This window comes from Euprymna scolopes, chromosome 12 (genome assembly GCF_053919585.1).
Source record: "Euprymna scolopes isolate OS-2025 chromosome 12, ASM5391958v1, whole genome shotgun sequence".
NCBI classification, from domain to species: Eukaryota; Metazoa; Mollusca; class Cephalopoda; order Sepiida; family Sepiolidae; genus Euprymna; species Euprymna scolopes.
In genome coordinates, this window is record NC_136493.1 from 11,804,368 (window position 1) to 11,818,827 (window position 14,460).

General features: G+C 34.4%; 1 protein-coding gene across 2 annotated transcripts in view; it reads left to right on the forward strand.

The window, feature by feature from the left end:
* Positions 1 to 14,460, forward strand: part of LOC145291188 (uncharacterized) — a 90,481-nt gene that overhangs the window by 32,111 nt on the left and 43,910 nt on the right. For both annotated transcript variants that reach the window (XM_080136767.1, XM_080136766.1), the window contains exons 3-5: positions 1,725 to 1,782; positions 7,905 to 8,098; positions 14,071 to 14,179. In XM_080136767.1, the coding sequence (XP_079992893.1) occupies positions 1,725 to 1,782; positions 7,905 to 8,098; positions 14,071 to 14,179 (361 nt within the window). The remainder of the gene's footprint in view (positions 1 to 1,724; positions 1,783 to 7,904; positions 8,099 to 14,070; positions 14,180 to 14,460) is intronic.

Sequence of the window (14,460 nt, forward strand, 5' to 3'; positions counted from 1 at the left end):
AGTTGTCCAAAAAATAAAAAATAAAAAAATTTAAAAAAACTAACCGAATATATATCCGCCTATGTCACAGTAACATATATTGAGCGAGTTTCTAACAGTATTTTGTCTGTTTTTTTTATTTATAACTCATTTTCCCAAACTTACCGCCTCAAAGAGAGAGTCGGCCGCCATTTAAAATTTTCGAATACATCAGTAAACACTATGTTTTTCGAGCTGAATAAACAAGTTACATTAAATATAAACACTAAAAACATATCCAGTTAGGTAGAAAAGTAACTTATCTTGCCTTTGATAACATTTATTTGTTATATATTTGTTTTTTGACAACTTTTTCAAATCTATGTGTATAGTAATACAAACGAGATTTTCATACATCTTTTGATTTTGAAAAAACATTTGTGGCTGTTCGCAGTAAAACATTGTTTTAATTCGCTGTTCAAAACTAATGCAATGAATAAAAGTGCATGCAAGCTATATATCTACAAAAGTTTACTTTGTTTTTTTTAACCATGTTTTTAAATTTGACCAGAAATGTGAGAAATTATAATGGATTCATAATGCTGAATTGGTTGGGATTGTTGTTATTATACATTCTGAAAACAGAATAGTTCTAAACTGTTATTCTGATAACAAAATAGCTCCAATTGAACATATCGGAACATTTATATTCATATTTTCATGTTTTTCATAATTCGTTCGTGAATAAAAATTAAAGAATGCGTGTTGTTTATACTGTGCTATGACTAATACTAACTTAATTTGACCAAACTCGAAAAATAAACATTTTTTCGGATAGGTCCTTTTAAATTATTATCAATTACCGCGGCCCTACTCAACATAAAATAATACTTTTAATTGATAAAGATAGTAAAAAGAATGATTTATTTACTAGTGGGTGTCCGATGAAATTTTTTTTCAAAATGTTCGATACTCGTCATATTAAAGTCTTATTTTTAACACGACAAAAAAAGAAATGGTCAAAAATATTTCTGACACTTGACAGTATTAAGATTAACACCTCTTCTGATTGGTTCCCAAATTTTATAATGAAATTCTTCATACAATCATGGTACAGGCCTTTAGAAAACAGGGAGGGTCATTATAAAACCTTACCAAAAACGCCATTTTATGGCGTTCACATTTTTATCACTTTATTTGCTTAAAACTCTTAAAATATATAATGTACATTCATATTTATTAATTCATTTGAAAGTATATTCATTTCCAAACAAAAAGTAGTAATTTGAAGACTTGAAGTGCTTTGGTTTGAAAAATATGGCTATTTTAGTAGAACTATCTTGAACTCTGTATTATCCAAAGCGTTTTTTTCGTCCTGTGTATTACTACTTGTAACCTAAAAAAAAAAAAAAAGAAGAAATTGACAGCACTTCCATAATATATTCATGTTATTAGCATGACTTAACTTCGCCACATCCTCTTTTCTGCCAAACACTTATTCTCTTCCACAATTCGCCCTTCTTATCACAACCATTCCTTTCATATGCAACTTATATTTTGAAATCAGACAATTATATTTTTCTTTTATATTTAGAAATCTTATAAATTCTTGTGAAATTCTCATTTCCCCCCCCCCCCCCGTGCCCTCTTTCTTCAGATTTAATATTGAATCGCATGCTAAGTAATCCACTTAGTTTCCATTTCTTTCTTTTGATTTTCCTGCAAAGTTAAATTCATTACACAATTGTTCATTCTTTTTAATTCAGTGACGAAGATCTTCTACAAGACGATATTCTTGGAATCAGTGCATTTCAAAGTTCAAAGGTAAATATTCTGAAATATTTTCACTAAAAATATATTTTATTCTTTTGATTTTTGAACATGGATATATATTTTTTCCTTTCAGATAACTGAGTAATTGGTATGAACCATTAGATATTGTACAGTTGTATATTCAGTTTTACATTTTTCTTGTAACCATGTGATCACATTTCTTTTGAAACAGATGATCATGTTTTGATTTCTTGATTACACACAAGATCGAAATTACAAGAGGAAAGGATTATATATATTTTTTCCAAGTTTAAAACAGTATTTTATTGCATATCGTTTTTCTAAAGTGTCCTCACGTCCAGATTGCATTTTTAAAATTCACCAGCTGTGACAATCAGGCTTTAGTAGTGTATTTCAATTCCTGCTGTAGCTGTTCATTTGAACGTGAAATCATAAAAATTGGTTAATCATCTCATAAGATGTATAGCAATAATGTAATGAATTTTCAAGAGTTTACGATAATTTTAAATTCCTGTACAAAAATAGTCTGCAAATTATTGAAGGCACTTCGTACATTTATTTTCATGGGGGATAGTTTTGTGTACAAAGCTATTGAACAACAGGACAGATGTTTACTTTATATATTAGACTAGCGAGGGGTACCCGGCGTTGCCCGGGTGTTTGGAGATGTGTGTGGAAACTCCAGGGGGGGGTAAAAAAATGTTTTGGTAGGTAAGTATGAGGAACGAACCCGAACCCTTGAGGCAAAGTTGTAAATTAAAGTGTGAAAAAAAAAAAAAGTGCAACGTTAACGATTGCCCCACCGCGAGATGCTAACGGAAACACGTTTGAATTTATTTAATTACTTGGATTTGGCAGGTGCCCGTCTTAATGAGTTAATGAGGTCAAGTTTGACTGCGGGATAGTATTTCATTTACTGCGGGAACGCTTCCCAAGATGTTATAGGAAAAAGACTAACCCACGTGCGGCGAGTGACAAATGTTGAATATTTATCTTCCCAAAGTCGAGCAAATTAAATAGACAGGCAAGCTTCGTTGTTAACGCTGAGATATTACGATTTATATGTGATATAAAAAGTTTTTAAAAGTTGTTAGGCGACCGACCGCTTCTCTGAAAAAAGCCTTTTGTAGATATACAGAAAAAGCGAACACACATACATACATACATTTTCGCTTTTCTATTTATAGATGTGATTAAGTTCATCTGCCTCCATACAATAACAGACACAGTATAACTTTTTCCTTCTCCTAAATAGGCACTAAGTGTCTTAAGCGACAGGTAATAAACTCATCCTGTCAAAACATGATTAATGTTGTTCATGAGAAAAATAAGTAAGTTAACTACTCTGTATTTCACAAAGCCCCCAATCAGTATGAGTGGATTGTCTTCATGTGCTGAACCCAGTCAGAAATATTAGAAATACTAAGAAACAAAGAAGAATGTCATTTTATTTTAGGCACATGGATGAAGAAAGAATCTTCTCGCAATATTTTCCATCATTCAACTTATAATCTGTCAATCTCATTAACACTTTGTCTAAAGTAGTATATATATATATATATATATATATATATATAAAAAATTCGTTTCTTATCGTTGAGCACTTTCAGTTGAATTAAAAGTCGGTCAATTTAGCTCTTATGCGTAGATCATCGTATAACGATTAGATCACTGTCTGCCTGACGTAAATGAACACTTAAAATTAAGATGTTTAAAATTCAACGTTATTTCAAGCGGTTAATGGTAGCCGAATGGATACGGTCTCCGCTAATCGAGCCAGAGATGTCTCGTGATGTGGGGTTCGAATCGTTCGACTGGTAGTAATTGTGACACCCTGCACTGAAGATTCCCGAAAGGATGAAACACTAGTGTCTGTAGGTATTTAATTATTATAGTATAAAAATAATTATATATATATATATATATATATATAATAAATGAACAGGAAACTAGAGAAAAAAATCAGAAATTATAATTGCAATCTTTATGTATGCAAGTCTTTCATTTTAGGTTAATTGCATGCATGCATATGGAATTTGTGAGAAGATACATAATGTTCAAAACTTTTTGTTTTATTAAAACTATTCTGTGTTACTTTTTTTTTTCATATTTAAAAAAAAAAAGACAGTCTATTAAAAAAAACAAAACGAAATAACATTTAACAAATAAATAATTTTTTTTACCAAAATTATAAACAAATGAAATTGCACACTTCCAATTTGTTTTTTTAAAATTAAAACTATTCTATGTTTTTTATTTTTGTATTAATTTTAAGAAAAGGGGATGCGCACATACACAGTGGAACAATAAAAGTGTTAGAGTTAAATAAAACACTACAGCTTTATTTTTAAATTTTTATTGAAAAAATCAATTCAGGTAACTTATGTAGAAGAACTGACATCTATTCAATGTGGCCGCCTTCAGCTTCAATCACCGTCTCGATATGGGTCTGGAACTGGGAGCATGTCTTTTCCATAAGTGCCGACAGGAGCTTGGTGAACACTCGGTGGATGGCAGCGATCAGGCTGGTTTTGGTGTTGTGGAAGATCATGTTGGTGATGTTTTCAACGTATGACCAAATAAAGTCGTCCAGCAGGTCCAGGTCGAAGGAGGGAGTGGGGTTAGGGGAGGAGGCCACGCTTAGGGTCACCCAGCATCCCCTGGTTGCACCAAGGGATCACCACACTCTTCAGTACATCCAGTTACACGTTGATGTTGCATTTTAAGCCAACTCCGAAGATGTGAGGTGACATGATGTTGCCCTCACTTAAAACCACACCAAAGACAATAATTGTGGCTGGAAACTTTGTTTTCATCACCCTGGGTACATCCGTCTTATTCGTGGCAATCCAGTGATGCATTTTGAGGGTGCTGGCAATGGTCTTGTTGTTGGATTGGTAGAGAGCATTTGTACAGTGGAGTATCTGATCTCGCTCATTGAACATTGTGTCACTTTCAGACACGATAGAAGATGTTTATCGCTCTTGGGATTTGTACACAACTGGCCAACTAGTAGATGGTCTGCAACAAAAAAAAAAAAAAAAAAAAAAAAAAAAAAAAAAAAAAGAAAGGAAACCGGTTTTCATCAAATGGAAATGGAATCCGGTTATCTTTTCTAGGGCAACAATTTTATCATTCCACCATATATAAAACATTGTAGAAATTGTCTCTATTTTATATGTTTATACATTTTTGCAATATATTTTTTTTTATATACCATCTTTTTTCTTACCATAAATATGAAAAAACAAATTATGCAGAATAGTTTTAATTAAAAAAGTATACAATATTCTATATCTGCTTATAAGTTTTAATGTGTGTGGAACTGAAAACAACTAGTATCACTCGGAATCCGCCCTTTTCATAGATGCTTTATTTTGAGGTGCACCGAAACATTTGATCCCAATTTTTTGCACAAATATCTTCACACTAACACAAAAAAAGTCTACATTATTTTTTCTCTCTTATCTGTGTCTAAATCTAAATGTAGATTCCATGAACAAAGTTTTTTTCTGAGAAATGCACACCTGTGGAACTCTTCTGTTTTCCTACTTTCACAATGGCTACAATATGGCCGCCTTCAAGTCCAATGTAAACAAGTTCTTGATGAGCAGTTTCCCTTAAGTAATCCAATTTACCAAATTTACACTTCTAACGATTACTATGATATTATCCTTTTGACCACTGTATACTCTTTAACACTTATCCTCGAGTAGTGTCTGAGCCTAGATAATGGTGATTCCTTTGTAAACTAAATAAACAAATAAATAAAAATAACTTATATTCACAATGATGTTTACCATATTTCAATTTGTTGTTTTATTTGTATTTCATTTATAATTTTGTTGTGTATTTTTACATGAACTGCAAGTTTTAATCAAATATATAACTGTTAGTATTCACCGATCATTGCCTGTGTTGGAGATATATTACTTGTCAGAAGGTTTCTCTAAAGAAAAATAGGTACTTGTACAGTTTAATCAAGACATTAAAAAATGAAAATATTGAAAAAATGTTATATTGTATGTATCCATTTTGGATTGAAGATCACCGAAAAAAATTTTCACTTAATTTGATCGAGTAGTTTGTTTTTTTTTAACAGCGAAAAAACATGTTTTTATGAGAGCGCGTTAAAGTCAGCCATTATGGAATGTTTTAAACACGTCACGGGGAGATAACTCAATTTGAAGCGCCAACACTCCCTCCCCATCTTTAATACTAGGTTTTCTTCCTAAAAATTGAAACTTTTGCTTGGTATCATAACAAATGTTTTTTTCGCTGTAAAAAAAAAAAAAAAAAAAAAAACTATTTGAGTGATTTTTTTTTTTTTTTTTTTTCAGAGAACTTCGTTCCATAACGAATACGTACAATATAACCTTTTTTCAATATTTTCATTTTTTAATGTCTTGATTAAACTATTCAAGTACCGAAAAATAATTTCAAATATTGTTGTTTACAATTTTTGCTTTATTTTCAATATGAGCTCAAGTAATAATAATGACAAGAAAAAACTGAAGTTGGATGAAATAAACATTTATTTGAAAAAAAAAAAAAATACAACAGTTTATGGATATTTTTATTGTTTTATTTAAAGACAATATTAAAATGAAACAAAATAATTGGAACATAATTGAATTTCGTATGAAAGAGTCCATTGTGGAATTTCCACAGGTCCCGCTAGTAAAAATAATTATTTAAATGTTTAAAACTTTTTTGAATCTATTTTTTACTGAAATATTCTTTGTTTAATTTTATTTTTGTTTTATGATGCATCAAAATAAAGGCGACTGCTGGGAGCATAACCCATTGAGTGTAGAGCCATTTTTGTAATAGAAAAAAATAGTTGTCCGAAGCAAGAAAAAAAAATGTCAGCATAAATAGTCAGGATCACCAGAGTAGTGGTCATGTCACGACAGAAAGCTGTGACTGAAAACTTCAAAGACATTCAGTATCTTTATATATAAAGTAGTAGCGTTTGTGTGTGTGCGTGTGTACAACTCTCCTACAACCCACATCACTAGACCGATAATGACGAAACCTGGCATGATGATGGTCTCCCACCTAGGGATGGTGTACACCCTTTTTCAAGGTCAAGGTCATATTTGGTGCAACTCTTCAACTCCTCCATTTAGGGATGGTGCAGACCGAGTTGGGATTCACCACCATTCCATCAGTTCATGGTTGGATTTAAGTCACTTCAGGAGTTAATTAAAACTGTTAAACACCTTAAGCAATAGTTGCTCTTACAGCATTCATTTACTGCAAGGGTGCCTACGAAATGGATATCCAAGTGCATAGCAAAGTCCTGTGCAGAGTGTGTGTATCTTTGCTATATCTTTGATAAAAATTTGTTTGTGATACTAAACAAATGTTAACCATTGTGATTCTTTGAAATTGTTTCAATTTTTATGTGTAACAATATGCCAACTTTGATATAATCTATTTGCTTTAAAGTTCATAGTTGGATTAAGGAGGTAGTTGAAAAATTTTAAACACCTGAAGCAATAGTTACTTTTATAAAATCCACTTACTGCAAGGGTGCCCGCGATGTGGGTACCTGAGTGTACAGCAAAGTCCTGTGCTTTGCGTGAGTATCTTTGCTAGTACTTTATTATAAAGTGATTCTGCTATCTGTTTGGTTTGTTCTTATCATCCGTGATTATAAGTAGAATCACCCAAATCTTTTATTTTTTTTTTTTTTACTGCCTTTTCAATCCAAACAAGGCACAATGCCACTTCGACATAAGGGAATACTATTTGGAACGAAATTTGCAGGGATACTATGTAGGGAGTCGAGCAGCAAGATGTCTGTTCACATTGCACTTGAACTTCTGCATGTAAATACAGTCGGGGAAGCAGGGACTCCGGAAGAAATTCCAAAGTGTAGCAGTTTGAGAGAAGAACTATTAGAGTAGAAGGCTTTCCGACATCTAGGGACCTCTAAAGTGAAGGGATGGGATTTTGCTGCTCGTTGGATTAGTGAAGGATATATACGTTAAGGGGACACAAGTACCATGAGTCAGCAAATTCCATAAAAATACTTATAAACCAGGCAAAGGGATGCAATATTGTGATGGGACAGGTGTTGAAGCTTAGTTAATAGTACACAATCTATTAGATTTTCATATTTGATCATTTTTTTTATTTTTCAGGAAAAAGAAGAATCTGATGAAGAACTCGATGAAGATGCTCTTCTTGGTAGCGACAATGAATATGAAGACCCACCTGTCAAAAAGGAACCACTACCTGTAAAAGTCGAGAAAACAGTAACTTCTAATGCAGCAATTCCAATCCCGACACAATATCAAAGTCATGTTGAGCATGTGGATGTGTACGAACATGTTGCGTAAGCGTCTCTTATTTTTTTTAAGATCTTCTTTAACTGTTTTATTTTTAACTGAAAACATTGAGTTTTATATTCGTCTTTTCTGTATTTGGATTATTCGGACTGTTATTTTCGTCTTTGTTGTTTAAAATGTTTTGGCCAATAGATCTATGAATTTCCTCAGGTATGGGTTTTCGAACTTAAGACTTTCTATTCAAATTCTGGAACGGGTATGGGAAACCTTTTTTATTATATTCTTATTCATTCCTAACAAGGCATATTGCCACTCGAATGTAAAGGGCTATTATTTTCGACCATGTCTACTGGGGACTATGTGAAGAGATGTCTGTTTACATTACATTTAAATTTCTGCATGTTATTACAGTCAGAGAAACGAGAGACAGGGAGAAAATTCCAAAGTCTAGCAGTTTAAAGAAAAAAACTATTAGAATGGAATTCTTTCTGATATCTAGAAATCTCAAGTGGAGGGGTGGGATTTTGCTGCTAGACGTGTTTGTCGGGTGTATGTACATCGAGGGAGGGTAAAATTGCAATCAGTTCCTCAGAATATGTTCCATTAAAGTACTTGTAAAACAGACACAGAGATGCAACATTGCAGCGATGGGACAGTGGTTGGAACTTGGTTGATGGTGTGGGACCTTTGTTTAATTCACGAGGGTAAATTGTTCTCATTCTGTTAGCCGTAACCAAGTAAAAATGTTAATTATTATGTTATTCTTAGTTATTACTAGTCTGAGTGCCCTGTAACGTGAAGGAGGAAAAAACATGAAAAAAAAAAAACGTCTTTGCCGTTGTGTCCATCGCCAAACCGGAAGTGGTGAAGGTTTAAATTAGGGCTAGTCAATCGAAAAGAGGGGATGACTTTCAAAAATATCGGCGCCCCCCTCCCTCCCTTGTAGAAACATGGCCAGTTGAGAATGAAGGAATTAATGTTTTGGGCCAATTTTTTTATATTTGTCGTCCAAAGGGTCAAACTTCAAAACGATACCAATTTCGTGAAAATCCGTCACCTCTGTCAAAAGTTTTAGGCAGACATGCAAACATACATACATGCATACATTTAAACAGACAGTTTAGATTTATATTATAGACTAGCGGGCGGTACCTGGCGTTGCCCGAGTGTTTGGAGGTGTAAAAGAAAGAAAAAAAGTTTTAGTAGGAAGGTAGGATTGAACCCCGAAGCCTTGACGCGAAGGTGGAAACGAAAGGGAAAAAAAGCCAGACACCTAACCGTCTCGGCCACGAGGGAAAGGAACTGATAAGGACATTAAGTGAATGTTTATGAAGCGAAATAAACAGGTGCGAGGAAGTGGCGTGGTGTCTGACCTAGTTTTGCGCTGCAAGCTAGATCATTCGCTTTTTGAAGCGGCGAGCTGGTAAAATCCGGGCAAATTAAATACACATGCGACCCCTGTTCAAACTCTTAGATATTATTATTTAGACGTGATATAAAAAGTTTACAGAAGAAGTGAGCCGACCGATCGCTTCTCAGAAAAAAGCCTTTCGCGGACATACACAAAAAGTGAACATAAATACATACATTTTCACTTTTATATATATAGATTACCTGCTGTAAGGATTGGACCATCACCCTCTAGAAGATTCCCTTTGAGCTGATTGTTAGCCAACGCTACATGTTCAGATCCAAATTATCGTCTTAATGATATAAATTATTAATCCTCATCTCAAAAGTTAGAAAACATCTTTATTTTTTTAATGTTTGATATTTAATGTTTTTTTAAGATAAATGAACTAAATATTTGTTTCTTATTTAAACATTGGCATCAACACGGCATAATCACATTGACACACCGGTTCTTGTTAGATCACCAAAGTTAAGCAATGTTGAGCTTGGTCAATACCAGAGGGGTGATCATTTGGAAAATACCAGGCAATGTATGTAAGACGTTGACACCTCCCTGCAAGAACTGCAACTACAAAAACCTATCATTGTTATCTCCCCTGACCAGGATGTACATGTGACTGGAGATCGCTTCTGGATTTTGATATTCCCTTGACACTTTCTCCTTGGGTGAATGTTGCTGGCATATACGTACATAGATGATGATTGCTGCATCTTTCCAGATGATTGCCGTCATAATTAGTTCTCATCTCGTCATCCATGCCATCCACAGTCCCGTTGCAGATTAGCACATCTTGAAGCAGATGTGACATACAAATTGAGCAATTTCCATTGAGTTGACTTCCTCTGGAGGTTGAAGGGTATTCCTATGAACAATCACATGTCTTCTCAAACCAGCAGTAGACTTGCAAACTTTGCTGCATGTTAAACAGATCATTTGGTTTGGACTAATAGGTGCAAAGTTGACCTGAACAGGAGTTTTGTATGACTTAAGGTGGTTGACATGGCCAGCTTTTGACAGAAGCACTTGTTCACAAGTGTCACATTTTCAGCTCTGTGTGTCATAGTTAAGACCATCAATTAAACCTTTGTATACATACGTCAGCATCTGCATACCAATGATTGTTAAATTGATGAAATTAAGGAGTAGTATTGTTTAAAGAGAGAGAACTGTATACCCATCAATGTATTGGGATCATTCGTAAGTGTGAAGATGTGTGAACAATTCACAATATAGATGAAGGCATATGTGTGTATTTTTAAAGGTTTAAATTATTTTCAAATCTTCTTCCAAATAAAGAGTACAGACAATAACGTCCAAATCATTTACAGCTGTTTCCAGACAATGTTTATTTTCAGTTATACAATGTAACATAAAATTTGTTTAAACAGCAACTTTTTTTTTTTTTGAGAATCTTTGTTTATACCCCACCCCCTAAAAGAAAAAAAAAATAACAATGTCTGAGAAAAGGGTATATAGTGCACATTATTTAATATTTGAATGAGTTGAGCATATAAATATATATATATATATAAGAATATTTCTGTGGAAATATTCTTTATTCACTTATATTTCCTTTTTATATATACCAATCCTTATTTAAGAATCTCAATGTAAGTACAGAGCATATAATGAATCAATCATAAAAGTCTATATTCCAAATTTCATGATGTTGACCATCTTACAATTTATTCTTTTAATTCAGTTGACATTTACAATTCTTTTTTTTTATTTTTTATTTTTTTTTATTTTATTTTATTTTTTTTTTTATTACATTTTCACCCCAAACAAGGCATATTGTCACTTTGTTGTAGGGGCTACTATCAGGGACATGGGCATCAGGAGTACTGTGTAGGGAGTTGGGCAGCAAGATGTCAGTTCACGTTGCACTTGAACTTCTGCATGTCAGTACAGTTGGCGAAGCAGGGACCCGGTAGGGAATTCCAAAGTTTAGCTGTTCTGGGGAAGAAACTACTGGAGTAGAAGGCTCTCTTACATCTACAGATCTCTACTGTGAAGGGGTGGGATTTAGATGCTTGTCGGGTTTGTCGGGGGTATTTACGTCGAGGGGGCACACAAGTGCTTGCAGTTCGTCAGAGCATTCACCATTAAAGTACTTGTAGAAAAGGCAGAGGATGCAACATTTCGTCGATGGGACAGGGGCTGAAGTTTAGATGACAGTTCAGGACCTATCAGATTGCCGACTCTCTTTTGAACCTTGTCTAGGAGCAAGAAACTAGTGGTAGATGCACCAGCCCAAATATGACAACAATACTCCATACATGGGCGAATGGTGGCCTTATAGAGGTATAGGATACTTTCGGGCGTTAGTATCTTTCTAGCACGGTAGAGAGAACCTACCTTCTTCGCAGTGGTCCTGGCGATACTCTCGATGTAATTGTTCCAACTCGTGTTTCCTGAGAGCGTTAGGCCAAGGAGTTTAAAAGATGTACTTTCAGATAAAGAGTCATTAGCCATTGCTATTGGTGGTAGAGAAGGTTTCTTGTAATTGTTGAAGGAAACGAGTTTTGTCTTAGCAGCATTGAATGTGACCATCCATTTTTGTCCCCATTCCATTACAGATCGGAGGTCATCCTCTAGTGTTTCTGCCATTTCTTTAGATATGTGTTCATTTGTTTTCCTGTCGTGTCTGTTATAGCGTGTGATGTCGTCAACATATATACCCATCTCACAGGCAATTTTGTCAGGAGGGTCATTTATGAATATTAGGAACAACAGAGGTTCCAGGATAGACCCCTGAGGCACTCCTGCATTTATATATTGTTTAGATGTATGACCGTCGAGGACAACCTGGATTTTTCTCTTATCTAAGAAGGATTTAATTATGTCATGTATTCTTCCAGTGATACCATATGATCTGATTTTCCTGAAAAGACCTTCATGCCATACCCTGTCAAAAACCTTAGATATATCTAGAGCTACCACTTTACCCTCCCCTGCTTTGTCCAGTGACTGGTATATATGTTCTGAGATTACAGTTAGGATGTCTGCTGTTGAACGGGCTTGTCTAAATCCATATTGTGGGTCAGTCAAAAGTTTAGCATCTGTAAGGTGATGGATTAGAGCTTGGTTAATTATTGTCTTAAATATTTTGGCGAAAAGTGAGAGGAGGCTAATGGGGCGATAATTTACTGGGTCAGTTCTTTCGCCAGAATTCTTGAAAACTGGTACTACACAGAAGCAGTTTTCCAGCAGGCATGAAAGCAAGATTCATTAAGGCATTTGTTGTAAAGTTTGGAGAGAACTGGAGCTATTTCAGCAGTGCACTTTTTTAATAGCACATCCGAGATGAGATCAGGTCCACATGCTTTTGTAGTGTCAAGATTTCTTATGATAGCATGCACCTGAGAAGGGGTGATTTTCAGATCGTCTAGTGTGGCGTCTGTCTGCAAAGGGAAGTCAGGGAGGGGGTGGTTGGAAGGGTCCAGTGTGGAGTTGGAGGCAAACCAACTGGCAAGCATATTAGCCTTCTCAGTTGCAGAGCAAACAACCTCATGATTGTTGGATAGTGGGGGGATTGTTGATTGCTCATTATTTACTACACTGTTGTAGATTTTCCAGAAGTCGCGGATCCCTAATTTCTGTGTTTCAATGTGTTTTTGGGGGGGTTTCAGTAAATTCTCTCTTAGCTGTCGCTATTTCTTTCTTACAGTTACTTCTGGCTTCTATATACTTCTGCCTGTTTGAACTGGACTTATGTCGGTTAAATCTGCGGTACGCATGCTGCCTTTGCGCGATGGCAGCTGCACAAGTAGAAGTAAACCATTGGGGAGAGTGTGGCTTGCTATAAAATTCTTGGCAGTATCTGTTTCATAGCACAAAATTATTCACTTAATTATTATATCAATCAATGAATCTATTTTGCCCTCAACTCATCAGAAGAAATAGCAATAATCAATCCATCAAAGGAAATAAAATGCGTTTGGGCCTGATTAAAAACTCCGAAAATTGGAAGAGAAGCTGCAATTACATTATTATTTACATTATGCCATTTTTAACTTAGATTTTCAAGGAGAATGAAGAAAAAAATGGCCACTATGTTTACTTATAGGCTGGCGATCTCATGAGGTAATGAAACTTCAGGGCATTGAAGATGTATATGAAAGGCAGTTTCAGTAAAAAGCCTGTTGATCAGAGAAGGGCCTTTTTTGTAGAAGGTAGTTTTGTTTGACGTCTATTGGCTTTTGAAACCGGGAATTGTGAGAAGAAGAAGAATTAGCTGTGTATCAAAATTTTGATACCAAGAATTCTGAAGGAGAAGAATAATGTAGTGCAACACACACACACACACACACACACACATTTGTTATAATTTAAAGTGTTTTTAGGTTAAAAATAATTTATTCACATCTGACAAATAAAAATAGCTTTTATAGAAAATATGAAAGCATATAAAATGACATTTTATTTTAATATTTCGAGCAGTCCACTGTTCTTTATTAAAAAAAATAATTTATAATGATAAAAATAAAATGAATATGAAATTTTATCAATTTTGAATAAAACCTGTAATATGATTGTTTTTTTTTTTTTTTATGTTTTGGCGTAAATCTTTACTTTCTTTGTCTTTTTTTTTTTAAACCTCAGAGGTCCTTTAGATGCAGACTTTGCAGGGGAAGACGTCATTGACGTGCCAGATCCTTCTGAACTTGATGGCTTTGAGAATGGTGCTGGAAATCTAGTGGAAGTGGATCAGGTACGTTAAGTGATTATACATTTTGGTCTTGAACGATGCTGCAAAGTCTATTAAAAAATTATTTTACTCTTTCAGCATCCTCATCTTTTAATCAATATTCCTAGTATTCTTTCAATGAAACGCACGCATAGAATCTCATTGATCATTTAATCGACGTTTACAAATGAAATTCTTTCAAATATTTCATCAGGTAGATTCCAAAAATGTCCTTGTAAATTTATTTACCATTATTACCTCCAACATGGAAGTTATGTTTTCTGTTGAGTTTGTATGTTTGTTTG